At 42.4% G+C, this 27,643-nt stretch overlaps 1 protein-coding gene across 1 annotated transcript; it reads right to left on the reverse strand.

Annotated features, from left to right (window-relative positions):
* Nucleotides 1-3,474: 3,474 nt before the first annotated feature.
* On the reverse strand, nucleotides 3,475-27,365 carry bmpr1ba (bone morphogenetic protein receptor, type IBa). The gene is made up of 11 exons (XM_084551686.1): nucleotides 27,099-27,365; nucleotides 10,245-10,422; nucleotides 10,051-10,150; nucleotides 9,577-9,679; nucleotides 8,704-8,800; nucleotides 8,444-8,582; nucleotides 7,954-8,146; nucleotides 6,442-6,739; nucleotides 5,655-5,830; nucleotides 5,431-5,561; nucleotides 3,475-5,347 (listed from the first exon to the last, which is right to left on the reverse strand). Exons 1-11 carry the CDS (start codon nucleotides 27,202-27,204, stop codon nucleotides 5,222-5,224), a joined length of 1,647 nt encoding a protein of 548 aa, XP_084407812.1. The 5' UTR covers nucleotides 27,205-27,365; the 3' UTR covers nucleotides 3,475-5,221.
* Nucleotides 27,366-27,643: the final 278 nt, after the last annotated feature.

Raw genomic sequence — 27,643 nt, forward strand, 5'->3', positions numbered from 1 at the left:
GAGAGGAGAGATAAAGGGGGGAGGTGGGGGGGGGGCGACTCTTCTCTCTGCGAGCCTTGGCTGTACGTGTTTGCCAGTACAGTTTGTTGTCTTTATATCGTTTCTTAGGGAACGCTCTACGTATTCTGCTGTCCATATGTGTGGATCATTTCAGAATTTGCTACACGGTGAATTTCACTGCAGGGTCCTGTCCAGAAACAAGCCAGAGATGACAAGTTTACACCCTCTTTTTTTTTTTCTTTTTTTTTTTTGGTTGATATCGGAAGTAACGCTTAAATATGTTGTAAATTGTGGTCGTCTTGCGAAATACTTCGGAGATCAAAACACCAAGGCAACATGTCGTCCATGCCTCTAATTTTTTTTAAAAAGCCAATCCAAAGAAATATGTCCCCCTGAGGGATGCAAGTATTTTTTATTTTTTTTCGTTTTAGTTAAATATACTTTTGAAATTCTGTTTTAAATTATGTATAAGGCTTAATATAATCAGAAAAAAGTCTCAAAATGCCAAACTGTTAGTTGTCACGTGCAGTATACAGCAATGCAATGTACTAAAATGCTTGTTTTGAAGGAGCCTCAAGCAACAAATGCATCACAAACTAAAATTAGGTGCCCTCGTGGTACCTGTAATAATTCTGCTGCGTTATTCCTTCACAAAGAGAAGTTGTTAGGTTATTTTGCAGACTGCGCAGATCTTGAATCATTTGGTTTGGCTAACCACAACCTCAAGTCCAGCAGCAGTCTCTCTCTGCTACACCGCCTGGCTTGTTTGTGGACGGGCTCTGACTCAGACAAAAAAAAAAAAAAAAAAAAGGAGAGAGAGAGAGAAAGCAGAAATAGAGAAACCAGAAGTGAAAAGGTGTTTTTTCTTTTTAAAAAATGAACTTAGCATACAAAGTACCAGAGTATTATGTGATTAAAAACAGCTGATATCACTCATTGCCGCCAAATGTACCCAATATACTGAGTTTATCGATACTTATTTTATTTTAGTACAGTATATTTACAGTATATTCCTTTCATATTTTTGGTGTCCCTTCATTATTCAAGATGTCAGTCATGTTATCTGCCGTTGGGCCACGTGTGAGTCGTGATCACCATGGTGACTTCGCTGGTCACTAGCACCATCCAGTGGCCTTTGAAAAACAATGTTGTTTTTTTTGTTGTTTTTTTTGTCTGAAATGTGTAAATACATGATTACCATTTTCATCCTAATGACCTTTTATTACCGTAATATTTTTGTTCAGTGATCATTATTATTTACATTAACATTACTATTATGATTTTGCCATTTTAATGTGTTAATAGGTGTGAACTCTGTAGTGTGTGTGTGTGTGTGTGAGGTGGAGGGGGGGTTTGATCTGCAAGAGGAGTCCTTTGACCTTTTTACTTAAACCGTTCTGTGTCCGCAGCTAACATTCCAACTCACCGCGTATTTGTTGGGGGGAGAAAAAAAAGTCGCTAATTAGAGCTAAAAATCATCGACGTGACTAAAAGGGGCCTGTGTAAAATGAAGTGTAATATATTTGTGTTTTTGCAGAGCAACGTTGTCGAATCAAGGCTGGCTTTCAAATGTATGCACTGACTCGGGTCAAGAGTGTCTGATATAAAAAAAAAAAAAGGAGAAGAAAAAAACAAAGGTGTAACTTTAATTTCCCAGCTCGGAGGGAAGCCTTATTTTTAGCGGCTTTTGCGTAGTTGTCAGAATGCCCCTGGGGACATTAACCGTGTTCACCGTGTAAAGGACAACTGGTTCAGTTCAGGAAATGCATGTAAAATATAGAAAAATCGGGAGTGAAGCTATTTCTGTTATGAGTTATGGAGAGACGCCATATGAAACTGAACATCAGGTATGTAGAGGAGATACAGAGGAGGATATTGTTTAAAATAAATGAATAAAAACAGGCGGAGGTTAACCCCGATACAAAAGGTCAGATCTTTACCAGGCCGTGGCTGATTACATCTTGTGTCCGTCCGCGCAGGAGGAAACCTTGAAGCATTGATTTTTCACATCGATTTTTCTTCCTTTGTTCAGCTTTAAGATTATGACCTCTTGTATCGGTGGAAAAATAAATAAATAAATAAAAAAAAATCAGACGTAACGGACGCGGAGGCCTCAAAGTATGTATGTTGTGATTATGGACGGCCCTCGTGAGGGGAAAGGCGCGGCGACGGTCGCGGTTGTTTTTGTACGTTTTCAGACGGCACTGCTAAAAAGGGAAGAGAGGCGGAAACTTTACGAGGACAAAAGCCTAAGACGTCGTCAAACATCTGAGTGTTTCAGAACAAACGCACGAACCCAAAGGTCATGACACAACTTCACTTTCATATAAATTGATCATCAACATCTATTTAAAGGCTATTTAAAGGCTCAATTCACAGGCATAACGAGATCAAATTTTTAAGTGATAACAATTTTACAGTTTACCAGCGTGGACGGACTCTCTGTCGATGGCGTTCAAGGGGAAAAAAGGGAGTTTTCATTCAGATGATCCTTCCGTGATGTGAAAATGAGGAAAGCGGTGTCGAGATATCAAAGCGTGTAAAAATATTTTCTATCTTACAGTATGTACAGTTGTGTACTGTTGGCTATATTTGGCAAATTTCAGAATATAAACAAGAGCAGAACAGTTAAATAGTTTGTAAGTTTTTTTTTTGGGTTACTTTTTATTTTCATGTAAGTTTCTTTCCTTTTTTGTAACAGCAGTGTCTACTATGCAAACTTGGCATTGGTTATCATGATAGAAGTCTATAACTAGAGCTGTCCTTGTAAGTGCATTTTGATTTTACTATCAGGAGTGATTTGATTTGATTAGTGTGGGATAGTGTTGGTCCATTTTAGCTAATTCTGGCACGCTTTCTTGAGTCTTGCTCAATCTTGCTGAATGCTTGCCTCTCTATCTCCTCTAATTGTTTTCTGTACAAAGTGTAAGAAAGAATTTTTAAGACAATTAATAAATTATATTTATAAGCAATGCTGAAAATGTGTGGTGCGTTTGGTGTTTTCACACTTGATGATATACACATATATATATATATATATACACCCACAGCTGGTCACAGAATGTATTTGGAGACCAGGAATATGTCCGTTTTGGTTTGCAGTACTTATGTTTTATGTCTTTTCTGTAAAATTGATGCTTCCAGACTCAATAAGTAGTTGGATAAAGTAGCCCGAGGGGGAGCAAATTGAAATGGAAAATGATTATGGTGTCACTGTTTAACATGCTGTGTGCTCAACGGCACTGGTGGGTTGTTAATGAGGCATGTCACTTTCTTTTTCATCTTTGAAAAGAAAGGGGAAAAAATGGAGAGCACGCCGACGACTAAAAGGCGCAGAAAAGTGTCGGTGCGTACCCTCATTCAGCCGCCACAAACTGTGCATCAGCCACGTGGATGAGTGAAACGCTTTTATTTGGGGGGAGGGGGGGGGAATGTTCAACCTCTTACTCAATAAAAACACCGCCGTCTCTCGCGGACAACTACAGCAGGTACAGATTAAATAAGGCACAACACCCAAAAGGAAAGACAGGGCATTTAAAGCACAACAAATCTGTCACACCAAAAAAAATAAAATAAAATAAAAATAAAAATCCTCCGCCGGAGACAAGTGCTCCATAATTTTAGTTGACAGACAAAATATGAAACCTGTGAAGGAGAGTTTATGAAGGGTTTTTACTAAGGAGATCCAATTTGAAGGAGATGTTAACAGGCACTTCTGTGACAGCAGGCCACTGTGGAAGGCCTAACAGCCTGGTAACTGTGAGGATGAAAGGTGTGTGGATTTACTTAACCATTTCATATTGAGGCTGCGAGGCTGGCTAGGTGCTCTAACTGCGTCTAGGGGAGAATTTAAATTCATGGAGAAATGCAGATGATAGAAGTTGTTCTTTTTTGAAAACTCAAGCGCCATTCGGTTTCACTGGGACTGCTGCAAACGTTTATGGTGAATAAGTTGGCTTTGATTTACAATTAAGAGGAATTCTGTGACAATACTCATGGTGTAATAGTTTGGGGATGGACGTGGCGGTTGTTTTCTTGGACCAGTCAATATTTTAGCAGTGCTCTGTGTTCTGGTCTCCCTCCTTAAATCATCAGCATTGATATGGGAGTCACCCCTGAATGACAGCAATCCCCCCACGATGAACAAGTTGTGGTACCCCTAAACTAGCGCAATTCCACACATTTATAATACATCACTACATCACCAATAAGAAGTCACCACTACAGGGAGCGTAAGGCAGTCCTGCAATTGCCGTGGACCCACTTTAGAGGGCGCTGTTCTGCTTTAATCTCTCCACTACTGTCACGCCCCCTCCTCTTCCCAGGCAGGTTTTGTCTTCCGTCGGAGGGCAAGGACACACAGAGGCCTTCTCGGAGCCTCAATCGAGGATTTATTTGGACATATAAACTTTATTTTTCACATATAGCCTTAAAGAATTTGAGTCTTACATTGAAAATGCACTTGAGCGACTTTCATCAACCCATCACAACTCAAAAATGCACATTTTACTTATTATTCAGTGTCTACAAACGATATCACCATAAACAAACAACTTAAAGCCTCAGAGTACTCTTTTTTTCTTTTCTGTCACACAGTGTCAGTTCTTGTAACCAAAAACAGTCGGTTTAAGAGCAACAAAAAAAAAAAAAAAAATGTGTTCAGTCCAATTATAGCATAAAGCCAGTAGTGGGGTGATGGTGTTTAGAAAGGAAGTGTTATGCTGCAATGACAGACTGCCTTGAAGCACACCCCTTCGGTTCTATCAATCAGACCTTCATTTACAGGTAGAGCTTTCACAGAAAGCAGTGATATAGTATTCCACTCAATGGTCAGTAGCCTGTTTGCATATCACTGCTGCTACAGTGCCACGTCAAACTCAGTCTCTTGCTTCAAGGCCTTTGGAGCATGTGAACAGGAACCTATGTGTTTTAGAGTCTTCACACTAGTCTGAAATAAAACTGTCTCACCTTCTTTTGGTGAACACAGCAGGGCCACGTAAGACCTGATTGTTTTAAGGGAACTTGTGTTGCAGAGTTCTGGGCATTTGGACAAAAGTCTGTGATCATATGATCTCCTAAGTGATCTTCTTTCTTCCTGTCCCTCCTCCTTTTGCCAGAATAAACAAACAAAAAAAAAAAAAAAAAAACGGCGGAGCCAGGAGCCAGTGTGATTTGTTAGTGCCCTTTCTATGCGTGCAAACACACACCTGGCAGTGCCCTCTCACAGCTTGATGTCCTGTGATTCGGACATTTTGGCAAGTGTCTTTTTGACCCGTAGGGTTGTGAGGCGGGAGGCCGGGCTGTGGGCCCAGCATTCTGTCATCAGCTTCCCCATCTGTCTCAAACACTGAGGAGAGAAGGATTTATGTTACAGAGGTCATTCATATGGCCGGGTTCATTGATGCATACTGTATTTTCACGTATTTATACCTCATCACTGGTCCATCGATTAGGGAAGGATGGTCGCAGTTTCTTAATGCAGACCACCTCCCTCATGTCTTCATATGAAGGGTCTGTAGGAACTAACTCGTGGTACGGTAACTGGTACTCTTCAAGGATTCCTACAGTGAATAAGTTAGAGGAGAAACACGCTGTTAAGGTGCAATCTTTGCTTTTAGAAGGCAATAGAAACAGAATCTATTCACAGCATTTACCTCCTGAGACGCAGCGTCGAGCAATCTCCCATAGAATGAGTCCAAAGCTGTACATGTCGGCCATGATGTACGACTGGAAGTGACTCCTGTTCAGAGTCTCGTCCAGAACCTCTGGCGGCATGTAGCGCTTTGTGCCAACTCTGGTGTTGGGAGGGATGTCCACCTCATTTGTGTCACTGCAGAGTCAAAGATCAGTGTAATAGTTTTAGATTAAAGATTACTAAAATATCTTAAAACCTCTTCACTCTAAAAGGCTGTTACACATTCCGCGAGAAGCGAGAAATTTGTTCTCGCACCGAGGTCTACCGAGCCCTCGTCTGGGAGTTCTCGCAGCTTGTTCTCGACACATCAACTGGGTAGAAGTTTTTTCTCATGTGGTGTCCGGCTACTGTTCTGTGATTGGCTAGAATTTGGAAGTGGGCTTGGTTAATGCAGAAAAGAGGAAGGTAGCGGCTAGTGGAAATGCCCTGTGAGCTCTTAGATGCTAATATTCGCAGTGTAACTGCTAATCTGGCATATGGTGTGTGGGTGCATGCCAAAAGAACGGCGTGTCCATCTCCCGCATCTCCCGCAATGCTTAGCACATGTGACGTATGCTGCAGTGGGAGGGCCCTATGAGGACTTCCCCGGAGGTCAGCACTTGAGCTTAAATTACTTGGCCAAATCGAACTTATTTCTTGTTCTCGCAACCCTAGGAGCGAGAACAAATTTCTCTCTTCTCACGGAGTATGTGACAAGCATTTAATCATAAGTCATGGTAAATAAGACTTATTCCTGACATACTCACCTGATAAACTTAACAGCGAGTCCTAGGTCAGCTATACAGCAGGTCCCGTTTCTTTTAACCAGTATGTTCTTGCTCTTCAGATCCCTGTGAGCAATGGCGGGTTTGCCCTGGGTGCCAAAGATCTCTGTGTGGAGGTGACAGAGTCCTGATGCGGAGGAGTAGGCCAGTCGCAGCATGGCTTTATTGTCTAGAGTGGTTGATTTGAGGTAGTCGTACAAAGATCCATTTTCATGGTAGTCAGTGATTAGGTAGAGTTGGGTCCAAGAGCCGGTTCCTTTAATATCTGCCGCTATGAAACCTGTGAATGAAGTGAGCAGAGGATGGATGGAAGATGAAGGGAGAAGGACATTAACAAGTAGGGAGTTACTGTAATTCTCTGTTCCACTTAGGTGCTTTTAAATTTATCCATCCGAGAGAGAGAGCTCTTTCAGATTTATACTTCTTCTTTTTCTTCTGGGACCCTGGTTTGAGCATGTACGCTGTGCCAGAGGAGGTTATTATGAATTTTTGTAGCGTATTCATTCACCAGTACTAATAGAAATTCATCTGGAACCTAAGTACTCAAAATTATAACAAATCCTAAGTAAATCAGCATACATACAGTTTGTTTTAACCTTGTTTGCACAAGAAAAAAATACCTAATCATACTTAAGTGAAAACATTTTGCCACAAATTATTCTTCGACTTAATATGAGCTTGAAATAAAATATCAGTAAATTGAGACAACTGACTTTTGAATACAATTGAAAGCATTTGCATAGTAAGTAAATAAGTACAAGTAAGGCTCAGTTTCTAAATCAAAATGTTTCCACGCTTACAAAAAATATAGTTTTTGCCGTGCAACTTTAATTCTAGGATGCATAACCATCAACCCAGCCCGCGTACTACTGCCTGCCTGTTTTGCTGGATGCAGCAGTCGACATGATGGGCATTAAGTCTGATCCTGTGGTATCCACCGTGGAAGGCTGCATTATGCATCACAGCCTCTGGTCCATCTTCTAGTTTACTACGAATGATCTCTTGCCCCACTACTTAATTAAAATGCATCCTGTGCCGTTTAATTACGCAGGCTTTGGTCTGCAGTCTGTTGTTGTCTACTCGAGAATTTGCTGTGGCTCACAGTCTCTCTATAATTGATCTGTTTTGGCGCTGAGTGCTGTGTGGTGCAGCATAATGTACACACTCCAGCAACTGTAGCGTGTGTTTTTAATCATTCACAAACCTCAGAAATATAACTCATCCATCATTAACATCAATCTCTCCTTAACAAGCTAGTGAATCCATAGACTTATCCAAAGCCAGTAAATCCAACTATAATTTAAAATTGATTGGGATTAGTGCTGTTATAAATAAGACATTTTTAATCACCTGTCCCTTCGAAATTCCACATTGTTCTTTGCAGTGTAGATGCAGAAAGTGAAACATTTCCAAAGCAGACAAACAGAGACATGCACAGAGGCAAGATGGGGGCAGTCATGCAGCAGGGCGACCACAGAGAGAAGCCAGACTTACCCAGTATGTTCTCGTGTCTCATCAGGACGGTCTGGTAGATTTCAGTCTCTCTGAACCAGCTGGCTTCCTCGGTGGTGAAGAAAACTTTGACAGCCACCTTTTCTCCCCTCCACCTGCCCATCCACACCTCCCCGTACCTGCCCTTGCCTATCTGCTTGACCATCTGAATCTGCTTGGCTATCGTTCTCTGGACCTGAGGGGGAGCGAAAAGACAGGAAGTGATTAGATAAGGTTTAGGTTCATCTGATCTCACCCTGTGTGTATGGATTGTGTTTCAGCACATTGATCATACTGCTTAAATAAAATGATGACAGTGAGCTTTTTTAATCCTTTCTCAGTTTTCCAAAATAGAGAAAGCCAAATAAAAAAAATAAAAAAAAACTTCAAAACCCAATCAAGTAAAACCCGTGACCCTAATGTTCACATATTGAGGCGCCATGGAGAATCTTTTTGATTTAGCAGGTGTTTAGGTGCAGTGTGGTTATCTCACCAATAGAGGGAGCCCTGAGCCTGAGCCAGAGCTCTGTGATTGCTCTATTAGGTCCTTCAGAGACTCTCCAGGAGGAATATAGGTCTCATCCTGCTCCAAACCGATGGTATACCGTGGACGAGACTCTTGTCGTTTATACCTGTAAAAGAACATTGTTCAGAACATAAAACAACCATAATATTCTGACAAGAAATATGCACTGTGTACGGTACAAAATACGCCAGCCGTGCAAAGTTTGGTTGATTTTTAGGTGTAGTTACCTGAAGTAGCAGAATACAATAATGCCAGCCAAGATAAGGCTGCACACAATGACCGAAATCAACAAGGCCATGTGATGGATCTTCCCATCTACGTAGACTAGAGAGAGAAGGAGGGGAAAAAAAACAGAAGGAAATGTCAGAAAAGTTAAAAATAATCAGAACACATCGCTCACGTCTGCCTTTTCCAAGCTTTCCCTTAATATCTGTCAGATATGATATGAGTAATGTGCATGAGCGGGATATTCTCAAGGAAACTTTTGAGAAAATTATACCAAGAACAATCCAGTCACCTTTCAAAGCCACTTGAAAGCAATGGCGTACAGTAAACCGTGTACAAATCATATTTCACTCATCAATTTTTCATTTTCTTCTGGCACACAGTTTCTTTCCCCAAAGCCCCAGTCAACAGCGAGAGGAAGCCCTCTGCCTAGTCGATGAATTCTCCTCCTGATCCCCCATGATAAGGTTTCAGATTGATGACTCAACCCCCAGTGTCTGCTGGGGGTTGTGATTTCCCTGGGAATCTAGACTTACTGCCCCTCAAACACACAAAAAGACTCCGCCACACACACACAGAGTATAATGTTGTACACAGGAGAGGCCTCTGTCCTCTCTTGACACTCGGCGAGCTTCAGGACTGTTTGACAGTAACTCTCTGACGCCGCCTCCCCACACTTGAGCCTTCTATCACTCTCTGACAGTGTCATGACATCCGTATCTTTGAATCCTGTGTGGTGTAACACCATCGCTGACAGTTATTGCTCCTATCCTATGTCCTTATCGACAGGAGAACAAGTGGCATGCTCAAAACTTTCTCATGTTTCATCGGCAAGAAGGAGCTGCAGGCGGATGAGGGAGGATGCATAAACTTACGAGGTGGTTTGGGCGGTGGCAGCGTGGGATGCAAGTTCCTGTTGCAGTAATCTTCACCTTTACAGCACTCTATTGACCTCCTTTGACGTGAGTTGCCCGTGTCCTGGAGCACAGAAGAATTCATGCAAAAAATGCAGATGAATATTAATTCTGGCAGCATTGTACTTGGTGCGTGCGGGTTCGCTGCTACGGCTTACTGGGACACTTGACAATGTCTACAAATGAATAATCCATTAGACAAAATTTTTATACATTAATTTAAAAACATAATTAAATAATAATAACAGTGTATGATCTGCAGATCTAATTTGTTGCATACAACTCCTATAAAAGGGCTTACAAATTCTGTTTTGATCATGGTTTAATTTCCTGTTTTATTCATATGTTATTCATTATTTCATATATCTTCTTGTAATTAAAAAATAAAAATAAAAAAAGATTTTGTGGATTACTATGTTACGGTCATCAACTCACCCTGCACTGAAACTCTGCTCCGGCCAGAGCCAGGCAGCCCGCCGTCTGGACCGGCGTCCCTCTTTCCTCCTCCACCATGGTAAAACAGTAGCCATCCGTCCTGGAAAAGCAGATTTAGATACAACAGGTAAAACAACTACTAACAAAAAAAAAACAACGTATTTTGGTGCGTGGCTGTGTTTTTGTGATTTTACCTGCATGTGTTATTGTTACTGTTATTGGTTGAATAATTATCTGGGCAGTAGGGATAACAGTGACACCACAGGAGCCTTTGGGAGGATGAAGCAGGAACTGTGCTGCCAAAACTCTCCTTCCCACTCTCCGCTGCCTCCTTACTGGATGCTCTGAGCAGCATACTGTCCAATATGTTGCCTGCAAAACAGACAGAAGGAGAAACAGAAGAAATTTAGATGGAAGAACGTTGAAATCACACAAACACACACACGCATATATATACATATGTATATATACATATACAGTATATATACACCGATCTAGCCTAACATTATGACCACTGTCAGGTGAAGTGAATAACATTGACCATCTTGTGACAATACAAAGTTCTGCTGGGAAACCTTTGGACCTGGCATTCGTGTGGATGTTACTTAGACATGTACCACCCACCTAGGCCAGACCAGACACCCCCACCCATCCATCCATCCTCAGCAGGATCCAGAGTGACACAGGCACACATACAAAAATGGTTTAGGAACAACTTAAAAAAAACATGAAAAACAGCACAAGATACTTGATCCCAAACTGATCAAGTATCTGTGGGATGATCCACAGAGACCCATGCCCTCAACCCCTTTAAGTCCTTAAAGCCCCCCACTAACAACACCCCCAGAAGGCCCATGTCCATTCTCTGATGTACTGTTTTGGAGGCACAAGGGAGACCTACACAATATTAGGAATGTGGTCATAATGTTATGCCTAATCGGCGTACATATATATGAGCACAGCTGTATTATTGGTAGAGGCAAGGGCGGCACTATTAAGTGTTATAAAATAAATGGATTTTCAATATGAAAATATATCCAGTATATATATATATATATATATATATATATATATATATGTAATGTAAAGCAGCCAAACTTACAGTAAAACAAGGTGAAATTTTATGTATTTTATTTGATATTAACAAGACTTAACAGACTTCAAACCAAAAAGCCTGTTGACTTATTCAGACATTTCAAGTCGTGTTTCTCTCACATCTCTCTTGCAACTTATGTTACACAGTAAACAGACCGTAGGAGTGCATTTTGACAGTTAAGTGCTGAAGTTTGTCCAGTTCTGTATCTGCTCATAGTGCTTTTACCGAGCCCGGTCATCTCACCAACCACCTGTAGAGTAGATCAAACAGATCAGCTCTGAATGATCTAAGTTCACATCACATCCACATGTGCTGGCTGATTGAAAGGATATATATTCAAACTTACTGTAGTGAATTAAACACTAAAATATGAATAAAGACAAAATAGGCAATAAAAGCCTGTAACATGGAGAGAAAAAAAAGCAAAGCGAACTTTTCATGAACACCTGATGCAATGAAACGTGTCGTCTCACAGCAGATTTTCTTTAGTCTCACAACCGATACAGCTCCTAAGAACCAGAACGAAACTGTTGTATTGCCTCGTTATCCGATTTCAAAAGGGCACCTGTTTGTCACTTGAGGGAAAAAAGGATCACGGAAGTGTCTTTCCTTCACGGCTTTTAAGATGTTCATTCATTCCAGCTTGATCATTGAGACCAGATGCTTAACAGCTGCAAGCGGAGACGGTCCAAGAAGAGCGCGAGCCTTTTCTTCCCTAAAATAAGCTGCGAGCAGACACAGAATCTGCCCTCCTACCCTTCTTTCAGCCTCTCGTTCCCGAGGTCAGGTTTCTTTTCAAGCAGATGCCTACTTTCATTTCAAACAGTAAAAGAGTGAAAAAAATATTTCACAAAAACGGCGGCACCTAATAAAAAAGAAGGCCTGATTGCTCGATTTCACAGAAATGAATGTGTGGTGAATGTTCAAAATCACTCTACACAAGATGTCTACTGGGAAAAATTCAACAACTGCACACACCTGTTGTAAATCAGAACAGACTCTACATGATTGTGGGTTTTGTTTGTCCGCATTAAAACACTGATCTAGCCATAACCAAACAACCTTGGAGGCTCATGAGACCCATGTCTCGGGTGGTCACTTTAAAATTGTCTACAACTTCTGGTTTCCTTGATGTTAAAAAGCTACTAGGTCCAGTTCTACACCGATCGAGCACAACATTATGACCACCTGCCAAATAACATGTAGGTCTCTCTTGTGCATCCAAAACAGGATGTTGTTAGTGGAGGCCTTTGGGTCCTATGGGTTGAGGGGAGAGGCCTCTGTGGATCAGACTGTGCATCCCACAGATATTGTGAATTTGGAGGCCAGGTCAACACCTAGTGCTGTTTTTCTTGTTTTTTTTTAGTTGTTCCTAAACCATTTTTGTGTGTGTGCCTGTGTCAGGCTGCATCCTGCTGAGGATGGATGGGTGGTGGTGCCTGGTACATGTCTAAGTAACATCCACACGAATGCCAGGTCCAAAAGTTTCCCAGCAGAACACTGAATTGTCACAAAATGCTCAATGTTATTTACTTCTACTGTCAGTGGTTTTAATGTTGTGGCTGATCTGTGTATTATACTAGGCAATGTCTTATCATGATCCAGTGTGCCACTTTAAATATATAACCAGTATTGTCATGGATAGGATGTTTTTTTTATGGAATATATTTTGTACCAGCTAGCCTAATGTTAATGTTTTGGTAGTCTATCTCTTGTGGTTGTGGCTGAAGCATGCGTAATCCATGATGGGGACTTTGACAGTCTAATGGAACATAAAGGTCCTCTATATATTGAGGGTGGCTATGCACTCATCAATGAGTTGAATCTTTCTTCCTCTTTTTTATATTTGACTCAAGCTAAACAGATGTATTGGCCCTGCGATAGACTGGCGACCCGTCCTCTCGCTCAATGACAGCGGCCCGACCCTAAACAGATGAAGAACCTTAATACACACATATTCCTTAAAACATCTGTAGAAAAAACAGATCTGCACATGTTGAAAACGCTTGGTCTTGATCTGACTTTCACTTTGTGTCGTTCTTCTGTTGGTTGACATTCCTTATCCAGTATAAACAAAAACTTTAAGTGGCATTTAGCACAGCGACTTAAGTTACATTTAAGGCTATTAGACAGATTAAAGGGTTTCCACTTATATTTCATCTAAACGCTTTGACTGTTCTTCTTTGTGTAACAATCCAAGAACAAACGATGTCAAATGGGTGTCATGGTTGCGCTCATTCGTCGGATTCACGCTGACAAAATTCAAATAAGCGCCGACAATCGCTGCAAAAAGCCCCTCTGATGTAAGATGACATTTCTTTTACGTCCCGAAGCCCGTCAAGCGGGAGTGCCACGTCCCAATTTGTTCGCCTTTCTTTCATCGATAAGAAAGTGTGTGCAGAATTGAAATAAGATCTCCTATCTTTTCCAACGAAGTCCTTTCTCAGGAAAACAGAAAAATCCACGCCGACAGGTCCTTGATATGCCGGGTTTCATTTGCCTAAGGCGGAATATCAATTAAAAAATTACTGACAAGTTCAAACAATTATACGCGTTCGTCATCCGGCACTTCCCTTTCTACACGTCCCTCTTGTACACACAGATAATGTGTTGACAATACTGCAAGAGAGGGACGGTGGAGTTTAAAGGGGTCACATTAACAATTGACCGATTTGAGAGAAAGGGAGCGAGGCAGAGTAGGAGGGGAGAAGAATGGGGGATTAACAAACGAGAAGTGACAGAGCTGCGGGGAACTGGTGGGCAGTTTAGCAGCACACAGAGGGGACAGAGCAGAGGCCACTGGCCTTTTCCACCCTTTCTCTCACTCTGCCCGCCTCCCTCCCATCACTCCATCCTACTCCCTAATGCTCACTCACTTTGTGTTTCGCTTGGTGCCGACCTCAATCTCCCCCTTTCTTCTTCTTCGTTCCATATCTTTTTCTTGAGTCCTTCTTTCCTGCTTTTCCATCCTCCATTCAAACTCACTTCCTTTTCTTCGGGCTTTCTTTCCTCCCCTTTTTCTCTGCTCTCCCACACATCCTCTTTATCTTATTCCAGCCAAACCCTTTTTTTTCTCCTCTCCACTTTCTTTGCCCTTTCTTCCCTGTGTGAGTCCACTGGATTGTCATGTGAGGTGCTGCTGTGTTGTTGACAAAACACAAAGGCTTTCACATTCATCCTGCACCTGGGATCCTTGGCCACTGCCCTGTGTGTGCATGCGGCGTGTATGTGTGTGTGCGTCAGTGTGCAGGGGGAGAGAGGCACTTTATAATAATCAAAGGGATTGCACTACGCTCAAACTGTAACACAGGGCTGCTTCACAGTTCTCTGCTTTCTCCTGATTCTTTGGAAAGGTCAGGCATGTGAGCAAGTCATTTGAGTTCATGTATTTACAGTCTCTTTTTGTATCGCTAACTCGTAATCGTGATCCTGAGCCGTACTCCAGCCTTTTATTTTCAGTCTTTGTGTTCTGTTTCTTCCAGCTCAACGCTTCCCCTGCAGTGGCTGCTTTAACGCAGGTCCTGAGGTAATGAGAAGTTCTTCTACGAGCCTGTCCCATCTGTCTGTGGGAGGGAGAGTGGCCAGAGTAAAATATTCTGCTGTTTGAGAAAGCAAGAACACTCTGACCCAGCAATCTTATCTTTATGGGGGAAAAAAAAAAAACATAGTTCCAATGGAACATAAGACATACAATTTAACTTTTTTGGATGTGTGAAATAGCACATACATTATTTGGGACTGGTGAGAAAACTTGTTAAATTGTTAACAAATGAACCATTGTTGAGCTAATTCCATTGGTAGCCTTGTGGACATTTGGGCTCTTGGCATTAGACAGCATGCCCAAATCTTACTTGGCATGTCCAGATAGATTTCAAAAAGTCAGATGGAGTCAGGAAGCCCTAGACTCTCCAATCAGATCTGCGGCACTTGCAACACAACAACAACATCCAACCCCATGCGTAGCAGAAGTCCTGAGCAGAATCCATGCAGCTACTAGCAGAAAGCTATGGAGGACAACAGCTGATGGACAGATGATTACAACAAGCATTTGGTGGCAGTTTGGAGGGAGGGCTTTCCCCAGACAAACCTGGAACAAATGTACCAGAACAAGACAATTTAAAGCTTAGTTACCGGCATAGGTGCGTAGTCACTGACGCCTGCTGACATTATTGCCGCCGCAGTGGTTGCAGACAAGTCGGATCTGATAGTAGCACGCACAGTCTGTCCTATAGGACTGAGAATTTGTTAAACAAATCAGATTTGCCTGCAGTCCAAACAAAACCCCGGATTGCCATTAACCCTCTGTCCCAGAGGGCAGTGTTTGTTCTTTGCACCAACAAGACGATGCCTAAACTGCTTCAAAGGCATAAAGAGCCAGATTTTTCCATAACTATATTGAACATGGAAATTGAGGTCAAAAGTAAAAGTTAAAGACATATTTCGTGGTAAACCTGAAGTACATGAAGAGAATAATGCTCCTGGGGTCTGATCTTGGGGAGACCTTACCGTAGAGGACCACTAATGTCAAAACACGCTTCAAGCTAAGCAATGTGTGCCGGCTGAATTTCCTAGAATTGACACCGTAATTGCTTCAAGCTCTTTCACTAAAAACGGCCTTCCAGATACCAGTATGAGCTTCCACGTCCCCCTCCTCCTCCCCAAAGGCATTTTCAGGCTTGATGGCAGGATATGGGGGCCACTGTCAACACGCAATTAAAAACCACGGGCCCCGCAAGCCCCCAAAAGCTTTAGCCTTTTCTCTTCAACAGATGTTGCTTTGTACGGACTGAAACAAAAAGACAGATATTTACACAGGCGGAGGAGATGGAAGTGAGGGGAAGGCATATTGTGCATGAGAGAGCAAGATGAAGAGAGACGATTTTGAGTAAGATAGACACACCGAGGTGCAGCGGAAAGACACAGAGAGAGCATATTCATTAGTTATCCTGGCCATGTCAAACAAGGCCTACCAGAAAAGCCCTTTCACAGAGCCCTTGTAAACACTACCCTCCTCCCCCTCCCACTTAAGACACAGTCATTTGACAACACTGCTCCCCTTCTCCCCCTTCTCCCTTCTTCTCCCCTCTAAGTAGCAGTTCATCTTCCTGGTGTTTGACAGAGCAGTCTGTGCAGAAAAAGAATCATGGAAGGTGAAAGGTTTTTTTTTTCTTCTTCTTCTCCTTCTTGCTCTCGCTCTAACCCCTCTCTTTGGTTTTTGCCTGTCTCTCTCCACATTCGTGTATGCGTGCGCCCAGTGCCTGGTCTTATCTCGGCGTTCTTCTTCCTGTCAGTGCTGAGATGAGCCCGAGCCATCCCACATGAGCAGGAATGTGTTAATGAATCCCACTTTGAGGTCCGGAGCCTGGATGCTGGGAAGCAAAGGTTGTCCGTCCCGCTGTTTTGGCTAAACTTCCTTCGAGATTCATGTGTTGTGCCCTTGAGTGCGTGACAAAGCTTCTCTCAAACTATTTTCTGTTTGCTTGACCATACTAATTTTACACTAAATGACTGAAAATATATCAATGTCCCTGAAAACCCATCCATTTCTACTTTATAACGATTCTAGTTGTAGTTATTTTAGTCTATTGAAGCTGCATACACTTTTCCTCCACTTCCCCAAAACTCTGAATAAAGATACTAGTTCAAACTCAAGTAGACATGATCTAACTTAACAAACTGACATTTAATTGGATTAAATGCTTCATCAATCAATCCCCATTCCGAGTAGCTCTGCAACTAGAACTGAGACCGATCATCGGGGAGCCCATCACAAACAACAGAGATAATCTTAAACAGCTCAGACAATAAAACCAGGAGATGCAGGGATACGGGAAGCCGCTGCATTCGGCCCTTCCATCCTCCAAAAACAACAACATCATCAGCGGCTCTTCAAACATCCCTTCATTATGTCACACTGATGAATGACGGCGTAATGAGCCAGTGCCGCTCTCTGGCTATACAGCTGTGTCTCCGCGTGCGCGCGAGTCCCCTTTCATGCGAAGGAGCGACAAGTGCGCGAGGATCCCGGAGGCCTGGGTTTTAATTCCAGAAGGCCATCAGCGTTCCCTTTGGAATACAAGGAAATGATGAAGCCGTCCTTGAAGGAGGTGTGGGAGCGAAGCAAAGAAACGAGAGAAAGCACACCAGCTGGTCCCTTCATCAAAAGCTCCTTTTCTCCTTCTCATGGCCATCTGTGTGCTCCTACTCATCACAAAACAGCCCACATCAATTTACAGACAGCGGGCATCCGGCTGGATCAGTGGGCCGTGGCCGCGTACCGTTTGTAAGTTTGGTGCCACCGGTTTAGAGCTGACTCATAAACTTTTGTGTTACTTTTTAAAGTTTACAACAAATCACTGTTAGGTTGTGGACAAATCTTGACAGCAGTCAAAATGGATGTAAGAGATCCATTGTTACCACAGTACCGTTCCAGTCAGATGAAGCTGATTTGATCTACCTAATATTAACTAATCATCTGTGTAATTTCTTTATGAGTAACATTATTGAATTCCCTCAATATTTACTCTACTATTTAGTAGCACGATAAGATATACAACCGCTGTGGTGCAATTTAGCCACATTAACTCTTATAAACACTATTAAAATTGAATTTCAAATTTGCAGATTGAGGCATTAGTCCAAGTGGGAGACTGATAACCAAATTCTGTGGTTGAACTGAGCTGCATTTAGTGAGTGCATGTAAAGAGACTGAAAATAAGTCCTGAAGAAGATGGCTTAAGCAACAAGAAGCATCGCTGATCTCCTGCAGGCACCTAAAAGCATCTGCTCTTTTATTCCGTCAGACAAATGTGTATGTCACAAAGGAATGCCTTGCTTACAGAGTAAGGCAAGCGCGTACGGTGCCTGACAGAATATCTATGCATCAGTGTTATCTTTTAAACATACTACATATATACTACAACACAGCCTGCCCTATATATGGCATCAACAGGGCTGTTGCAAAAGCTAAATGTAATCTACAAGTGTCCCTTAGAAATTAGCACTTTGGATAAGCAGTATTTTGACTTTTGTTTTAATGGTCACTGCTTTTTGATTTCTTTCTTCTTGCACTCTTGTGTCTTAATAAAAAAAGACTCATGCAGCGGTCCCATTTCCTCACATAACTTAATAATGGACTTTTATTACTTAATTTCATTGGTAGCCTTCTCTAGAGCCATACTCCCACTGCCCGGAGAACCTGGTGTTTGGGATCTCTGTCAAACAAATATGATTGTTCTGCAGTGATCTTGGAATTATTCTAACCACATTTCAGACAACAAATCAAATACAAACTCATATCCTTTTTAACACGTTAAAAAGTATCCCAGTAGCCACAGCAGGGACATGGGTTTGCATGCTAATGTCTTGAGATTTAGGGCCTGTTCAGACCTTTAAGATCCGATCTGGGTGATCTGATGAAGTAAAAGACAGGTGTGAAAACCCCCAGGAGGCACTGAGATCGCAATAGAGAGATCTAATCTCTGACCACATTTGGGGGCGGTGCACCTTCGAGCAGATCTAACATACTTCGGTGCGGAGATCAGAAAAGTATAACTTCATGTTTGAGCCAAAGTCATGTGCCCGGTTCTGGAGCAGCAGCCCAGATGAAGACGGGTTGTATTTGCATACAGAGCGCAAAACTGAGATCGGATCTGGATGTCAAGGTCTGAACACACGTATCTAAAGCTGGTCACTTGCGATCGGATAGCCCAGATCGGATCTTAATGCAAGAGTGTGAACAGGCCATTAGGTGTCCAAACATTGAAGAGAAGACTGGCAAAAATCAGGCCATGTGCTTGCAATTCATCATTACAGAGGAACAAGCAGCACTGAGTTGCAATATACACACCCCTGGCAGCTATTTTTGTCATATTGGATATGCTATTCCCATGATATCGTCACGTGACTCATTCTTCCATCATGGTGGTATGCAAAAATCATGTCCATAAACTGATAAACAATGGCCTTACACCCGCCAAGTTGAAAGTTGGCCGTGGCAAATATAACAACACAAGTTTAGAATTCCACTCTGAAACACACACGTTGCCACAGAGCAACAAAAACACAGACACACTTCACGAGCCGAAGGTGCTTTTGGATAATGGAGATCAACTTCGGCACAGGCGGGATAGTTTGGCATTTTTGGGGAAATGCAATCCGTTGGGTTTGAAACCAAATTATATGACGTCATATACAAGACAGATACAATGAAGAAAGTAAAAAGTAGTGAATATGACCTCAAACTATTTACAGTAGAACAGCTCAGAAACATGAACCTGAAGTACTTTTTTAGTTTTTCAGGAGTGTATTTTGGAGAGAGAAGTAACATTTTTTTTGCACTGTTTCCCTCCTGGGTTTTCATTTTCTCATACATTTACTAAATGCTAAAATCCATCCTAAATCCCGTCTGATGCTATGAGGTTGACCAATACACCAATACACCAATATGCTTCCTGGCAGGCTGAGAAATTGACCCACTTTAAACATGTCGACTGCATGATTTCTTCAAATAAATACTCAGAATGACAAACTTTATACACGGCACAGCACACAGAGAGGCCTCAAGGACACAAAAGTGAGCCATGAATGGATGTAGGAGGAAGACATTTACGTCATCCTGACAAAAAGTCAAAAAAGTTACAAATCCGATTGTAGATTAATTCCCGGCTGGCTAAAATTCAAAGGCTGTTTGGTGTTCAAGGCCGTTTCTGGAATCATGTGTGGTGGCATACAGGCTGATAAAGGGCATGGACTGTCGACTGAAAATGGAATAACTTTGTGTTGTCTCTGTGCATTTAAGACTTAGGCAAATTTTAAAGGCACAAGCCGTTTTTAAGATCAATTATGTAAAGTAAACTAACCCTCTCATTAAGTGGAGTTAAATTGACTTTGACCTTGCCCTTTGTAGTCTATGACCTGGATTTGATTGGCCCCTTTTTTACATACAGATTTGCATAATTTTGTACTCCTGGTGCCGGTTAGGCTAGCTAGAAAAAAACAAAAGTTGGGTGTAAGCCCTACTTCTGGCTCAGCTACATCCAGCCTTCTGATATTTTGCTCCCATTGCTTGATTGGGAAGTCAGGCAGTTAACAAGGTGAGAAAAAACTCGGAAAGACCTTCTTCAGGCAGTCAGGAAAGTTCTGCTCTTATCCGTTTTATGTTCTTTCTGCAGTGATAACTTGTTTAATAACTCCATTAATGAAATAAAATCTCTCGGTAAGTTCTATGTCTCCATATAATGTATATCCATAGGACTGGTGCAGTCTCTCATTACTCTTTCACGCCTGAATGCCTGCTGATCGGGAAGTATGTATGGATGACGCGCCATTGTGAAAATTGGTCAAAACTTTTCACTTAACACCTGCCTTTGGAATACAAGAAGGATTTAGTTGCCGACGGTGCAGCCGGTTTTAATTCTACGTAGGGCTTAAAGCTTCAAGTGCATTTTACGCCCCAGTCTACTCTTATGGCGGGGTGGACGACCTGCTGACGCAACCCGGCAACAGCAAAAAAAAAAAATAAAATTAAATCTGTGTGCACACACGAGCTACTTCAGAGGGATTTCAACGCCTTTCATCCACCCAGCGCATGAATTAAGATTTATGTTAATTCAAAACACGTGTTCACTCAATTTCTGTTCATATTCATTTAGATGTTGTGTGAGCCTCGGGCTTTGCCAACTGGTTAACGAGCAAAGAACCAAGTCTGTGTCGAGATTCGTTTTGGAGCATCACAGGGGCAGAGACAGTGCCAAACACAAATGTGTGTTATTATTATTTTTTTTTCTATAAACGGTTTAAAACCTTGACGAGACAATCCTGGCTGGATTCGTATCGTGGAAATGCAAGAGTCGGTGTGCACTACAAACGCGCGGCATACATACCAAACAGCTGTAAAACTAAAAACTCAACTGAACACACGCACACAAAAACACCCACTTATAAGGAGCATGTAATAAGATGCCGTGAGCCATAATTCTTCTCTCAGGACACATCGAGCCCTCTCTAGGGGCAATCAAAACACTCTTTGTCACTTAGCCAAACCTCACACAAATAACCACTCCAAGACTTACACATGCAGTCACGGTCATGCAGAACTAATAGCAACTGACAATGATTGCTTAGACTGAATGATAAATGAACAGAATCTGAATCTGAGACATCCAACGCCGGGAATGAGAGCAGGCAAATCTGTGTGTAGGTGAGTGTCTTGCTGTGTGTGCCTGTGGGAGCAGAGATAGTGTGTAGGTAGGGTTTTTTTCTGTGCGTGTGTGTGTTTGGAGGGAGGGCTGATGGTGTTAACATTACAGCTGCCATGTGTTTATTTCCCAGAGTTCTGGTCTGTGGCGTCTCAGTCATCTCCACAGGCTTAAACAGTCACTTTCCATCCATTTACAACCTGTATGCGTGCACTGTATGCACGTATGTGTGAGTGCAGCGGGGGGATATTAATGTATTTCCTATTTATGTGCGGAATGTATTCATGTGTGTGAGCGGGGTCTGCGTCGGCGTACGTATGTTTACAGTCGTATGCGTCCCGCTGTCTCCTCTGTGTGATTAGGTTGCCATTAACTAAGTCACATATCACCCATCAGTGGTTCCAGGCTTTCTCTGTACTATCTCACTGGCCAAACATACTACCGGCTACACCACATACACACGCCCATCTGGACATCCATTAGGTACCTATCACAGCATATGATTTTAGTCTCTATTACAAAGCCATTTGGCCACGAGTGTACATCCTGATTTCCACGAATGACCTTAAAATTACAGGGTGAACTCATTCATTTTTCGCCGCCACTTCTCTTTTTTTTATTTGTTCACATTGCTTCTCTATCCTGTGCCTAACTACACCCACATAATGAGTAATATCTAATGGTTTAAAAATATAGTGTCTTTTAATAAAGCAGTAAGACCAACCTTGAGGCCTGAGACGGTTGTAGATATTTGCCTGAAACCACTAAACTCAGAAGGTGGGGGGTGAGTTAGCCATAGTTCAGCTGTTTTGTGGAAAATAAAGGAAAAACATAAAAAAGAGATGGATTTATAGACTGATCGAATAACCCTTGAGTGTGCATTGAATATCTATGTACTCAAAAGCACAGCAGAGGTGTTTTCTCTTGCTCTCCCTTTGGAGAAGAGGAGGGATGAGCGGAAGGACAAACTTCTCCAAATCTTCTGTCTACGCCGAATGTCCACAGAAGAGTTCCAGGGGCCTAAAGTGGGGGTGGAGGGGAGGATATTATGGGGGGGGGGGGAGTGCGAGTGCATGGAAAACCCTAAGCCCTCATAGTCCCAGCGCACTGCGGCTATAACAGCCAGCTCTGCTTTGCTCTGCTCCGCCTCACCTGTTATTTGTCCATCACTTTATTGTGTGATACCATGCCGTGCAAAGGGGCTCTGTGCACACATACACACACACACACACACACACAGTTGCAATGTAGGGACTGTGCTGCTGCTTAAAATCAAACTTTAAGTATGATTAATGGATCTTAATTCTTGGCCGCCATCTAATCCAATCCACCTTTATTTATAAAGCACTTTAAAAACCACCACTAATGCGCTATGCAAAAGTTTACAAAATAACACAGAAAATTTTCTGTATTAAAAAACATATAAATTCCTTACTCACTACCTCTCTCTCTCTCTCTCTCTCTCACACACACACACACATCTACACACACACACTCTCTCCACTTCCCCTGCCCCAGCTGTGTCTTAAGAAGTCAGCGCCAGACCGGTAATCTGACTGGGATAGAAGTTACTGGATCTGTATCCATTACAGGATGTAATACCCCTCACTCCCAAACTCTCCACACTTCCCCTTACTGCACCTTTTAGAGGTCATTTCAAGAAAACTATTTCCCTGTACTTTATTATCAACCCTAAGAGTCAGTGTCAAACCTTGTATATTAGGGAATCGCTTCCAAGTCATTGCTTTCTCACAAAAACCCTTATATTCTTAACTCCTGGTACCAAATTAGCTTTCTGGATCTGGATTCGGCCTTGGCTGCAACTGCGTTAAAGTGAAAATTTTCGGAGAGAGCACACAGGGAAAATTAGAGAGGCCAAATCCAAGGTGTGAGTGTATTTCAGGACACCCACAATATGTTTGCAACTCCAGCCTGCAACAACTCACCTCTCAGCATCACAGCCAGCAGATCAGTAGTTCTAATGAGGTATCCGTTTCCAGCAGGTGATCGGAACACATCCTGCCAGAAAGCTTCGGGACCGAACACAAAGCACTACTAGCAGTTTGCTACAGTGAGTCAGCTCTTGAGCGTTCCCGTTTCTCTTTCCTGCTTTTTATTCAGAAAAGTCTTAGTCAGCTTTCCACAAGGACAACAGTCCTTGACAACACCAGAGCCCACAATGTTAAGACTCCGGTCTCTTTTAGGGTACGTGACAAGCCGAGCAGTATGTGGCCACAGTTTTTTGGCACTCGTCAGACCCCTGTGGAGGTGAAGCCTGTCAGTGAGAGAGATTACTCTGATTGGCTGTTTAGCATGGGAAACCAGAGGAGAAACGGAAGCTATGAAAGTAAGCAAACAACAAAGTCAAGAGGGGAGGACAGGAGCGTCTTCGGTGTTTTTTTTAACTTGGTTTAGTCTGAACTTTCCTTCACTTCACTCAAATATAAATGACATGACCATCTGGATTATAGAAACTGTGGACCAATTGGGAATAATTCAGAAGAGGCTAACTCTGAAACATTGTTTGCAGCTTTTCTCAGCTAGTTCTAGCTCTTCCCGTTTCCTCTTTTGAATGATGAATACAGTACCCACTAGTGGGCCATTGGCCATCATCTTTGCGGTGTGTTCAGGTGCAACTTTTGGGTCCAGACAAAGTCGGCGTGTCGGCAGAGTCGGCAGAGTCGGCCTTCTTTGCCGGTAGTTCTTTGATGTCGGTTTGATGTCTTTGGGCCCTTACGAGAAACATTAACTGAAACCTGAAGTCCTTAAGTAGATATTTAGTGACACACACATTTACTGCATAGATATTCCTTCAGCAACTTTATAAGAACTAAAAAACATCAAATGGATTATTTTGGATGAAAGACTGGTATGTGATTTATTCCGTTAGAACAAAACCTGAAATCCTGCAGACAGCAACAGTCTCATTAGCGAGCAGTGACAAAAGCAAAGCAACTGGCAGAGCTTTGACTGTGAAAACTGATACAGCGGTGCTTATTTCCACCAAGGACAATGAAATGTAAGCTATCACGCTCGCTCTTCACTTCCCAGAACACGCAGTGAAGGCTGCACTGTGGTATAGGTGGAAGGTCACAGAAGATCTCTGTGTGTGTGTGATTTAGAAAGCGTGCATAAGTTCTGCAAATTCCTTATTCTCTCATTTTTTCCTCGTACAATAACAAATACAGTGTCATTTATTCCTTTGCTGCAGAGACAATGAGATAGAAATGCTGTAAGGCAAACTCTGACCTTCATGCACACACAGCACAGTAGCTGTCTACTGCATGACTAAAACCTGTAATGACTCCAGTTCACCTGTGGCTACAGGACTGAGAAACACTAGCTGGCCAAGTCTAGACTACCATTCAGTCTACTAAGTGTGTGTGTTTGCATGGAGAGAGACTGGGATGAAAAGACAGATATAAAATAAGAAAATAAGGCACAAATAATGCTATTAAAATAAATAAAATGCTCTCTCTACCTGCTCTGTCTTTCTTTCAAGAACAGACAGCCTGCTAGCTTTTTTCTTCTATTAATATTAAACAAATATTTGCCTGTTAAGTCACAGCTGAATCTATTGTCAAGATAATCAGTCATGTGCGTGTGAGCCGATGAATGAGCTCGCTGTTGGTTCAATCAATCATCTAAGTGTCAACTAATAAACCAGGCCGTTGCTAACAGGCCTCGGGTAAAATGCTATCTGAAAACTGTTTCAACTGTTTGGATCTGTTTGTGTGGAAAGGCACCTGATTCAACGTCAGTAGCCAAATAACAAAAGGGTGAGAAATTACACACTTTGAGCTTCAGGTCCATCTGGGCTGCTTCCCAATGCTAGGTCAGAGAAAAAGCAACAGATAACAACTGTAGCATACATAGCAACATTTTCGAGGTTTATTTGTTTGGCGTATTAAGATTTGGTCATAAAAGTCAGAGCTCTACGCACAGGAATTTGTGGACTGAACACTAATAGAATGCACTCAAATGGTTTCAGGACTCACAGAGAATCTCTTTCACTAAACTATACGCGGTGCACTAATGTTATAAAAGCACTTGCAGCAAAGTATTACATCCCAACTTCAAAATCAAATCAAAACTACTGCACACAGATTGTATCTTTTTAATGTGTCCAAATTGATTAATGCAGAAATACAAAAGAGGAATTTAAGACTCACAAATTGAAAGCGAATATTGTTCTCTAGTAAAATATACGGTGGATATTAAGGAAGTGACAGTGCTTGGAGTATGGAAATCTTGGTAGAGGTCCAACTTTGTGTCACATTTAACATATGTCTTCTTCTATGGCAGCTGCTCTATGGCTTCTTAGACAGAGCAGTCAGTGTTACCATGAATCTAAAGCATTCAGGCAATTTGTAAAGTTTGTGTCCATCCCTACTCCAGCGAGCAGTGCAAATGCTCAAGTGTCCGCGGCATTCAAAACCAATGTTATTCTTACAAAGCGTTAGTTATAGCGCGATTAAACCGCTGGTGCGATCGAGGCGAATAAATCACAGAGAGGCGGTAGCTCAGCATGGACTCCATAGGGGAGCCAGCTCAACCAGTGACAATGACAGGAAAGATGGACGAGAAGGAGGGGATGACATGTAGCCAGAGGTCGCAGGACGACCTCAGCACATAACACAACAAGTATGAGGTAGGAGCATTTTCTGGCTTAACTTCAGGGCTCCCAGCTGAAATAATCTCCAATGACTTTAAATAGACCAACAATAAAGAGAGAGGAGGAAAACATGCAGACACCATCACTCATAAAAAACACTTTCCGAAACCAGCCTGTATGTTGGAGAGCTTAACGGTCTAGACACTCTCTTCTCTCTTCTCACTTCTTCTCTAAATTCTTTTAAAACTAACTTTTTTTTGCGTCGGTAATCGCAAAGATAATCCACGAAACTCCTTTGCTACGGTTAAGCAAAGAGACAACACACACAGACATAATGACACACATCACGGCACTAAACATAACAGACTATTATATCCGACACGTTCTCTCTCTAACACCTCACAAATCACACCGCAGATACCAAACATGGTCACAGACAAAGCGGCTGATGCGGCTAAAGGTAACAATGTCAGCGCATGACGAGGTCTGTTTGAAGAGAGCAGCGAATGTACCGTAACCGATATGCAATTGAGTTTTAGAGCGTCGACAGCGTCTCGATGCTAAAATCTCAAATGCACTCTTAAAACTGTTTTGGTATAATCAACAGAAAGGCTTAAATATTAGCTTCAAGAATAATGAAAAGTGGCGAAATGAAAAATCTGAAAGTGATTTATTTGCGTCAGAATAGTGCTTTTGACTCAAATTCACAGTCATTTGCCAAAAAAACTGAATAAAAACGATATGTTTCCAACAATAAAATGGAAAATAGTGCAGAACTATCTCATCTGGGGAGCTTTTAAGCAGTTGACCATTATAAAATGTTTCACATATCACTGTAATGCACAATATTCCGATATAAAACATCAATACAGTGCACATATTTTCCATCCATTGCTGTATTTTGGTTCAGACTCCAAAAACGGACGGTCATCACAGGTTGCTTACAGCCCACAGATTAAAATGTGAGATTCAAGGCATTGAACACAAGCTCACGACAAAAAACAAAAAATCTCTCAACTGCAAAGTGTAAAAGAGAATGCCTGAAGGTCTGCAGCAGAGCAACCTCAGCGCAAAGCCGAGTAAAAACAGCAGCAGGGCTGAGGGCAGCAGTGAGTAGAGAAAGTTTGCAGTAACTCACCGTGTGCTCGTGCGTGCAGAGAGAACAGTCCAAGCAACAGCAGAGGACTCCAGCTCCAGAGACAGAGAGAGAGACAGCACTTCAGCCTTTCTCCCTGCACTGGCATGGTAGAGTCTGCCACTCCGCTCCTCTCTTCTCCTCTATTCTCCTCTCTTCAGCGCCCTCCACTCGACGGGATCCGCTGCTCACACACCACCACCTCTCCTTCTGAGTGTATGTGCCGGAGTGAGAGAGAGAGGTGGGGGGAGTATCAGGCATGCAAGCTCCTGTATGTGTGTGAGCGTGTGTGTGTGTGTGTGTGTGTGTGTGTGTGTGGGTCCACCGCAACGTGAGAAAGTCCACACCACACAAAACACACCAGGAGCGGCAGCAGCAGTTGGAGTTGATTGTCCTCCAACTCAGTCTGACAGTAGCAGCCCAGCTGAGAGAGAGGGAGAGAGAGAGAGAGAGAGGCAAAAAAGGGGAGTTTACTTCACTTGCCTAGTAGGGAGGGCTGACCCGCTCACACACACATTCACTGGGAGGGAGGAAAGAAAACGGGGGCA

This window comes from Chelon labrosus, assembly GCF_963514085.1.
Source record: "Chelon labrosus genome assembly, chromosome: 9".
NCBI lineage: Eukaryota > Metazoa > Chordata > Actinopteri > Mugiliformes > Mugilidae > Chelon > Chelon labrosus.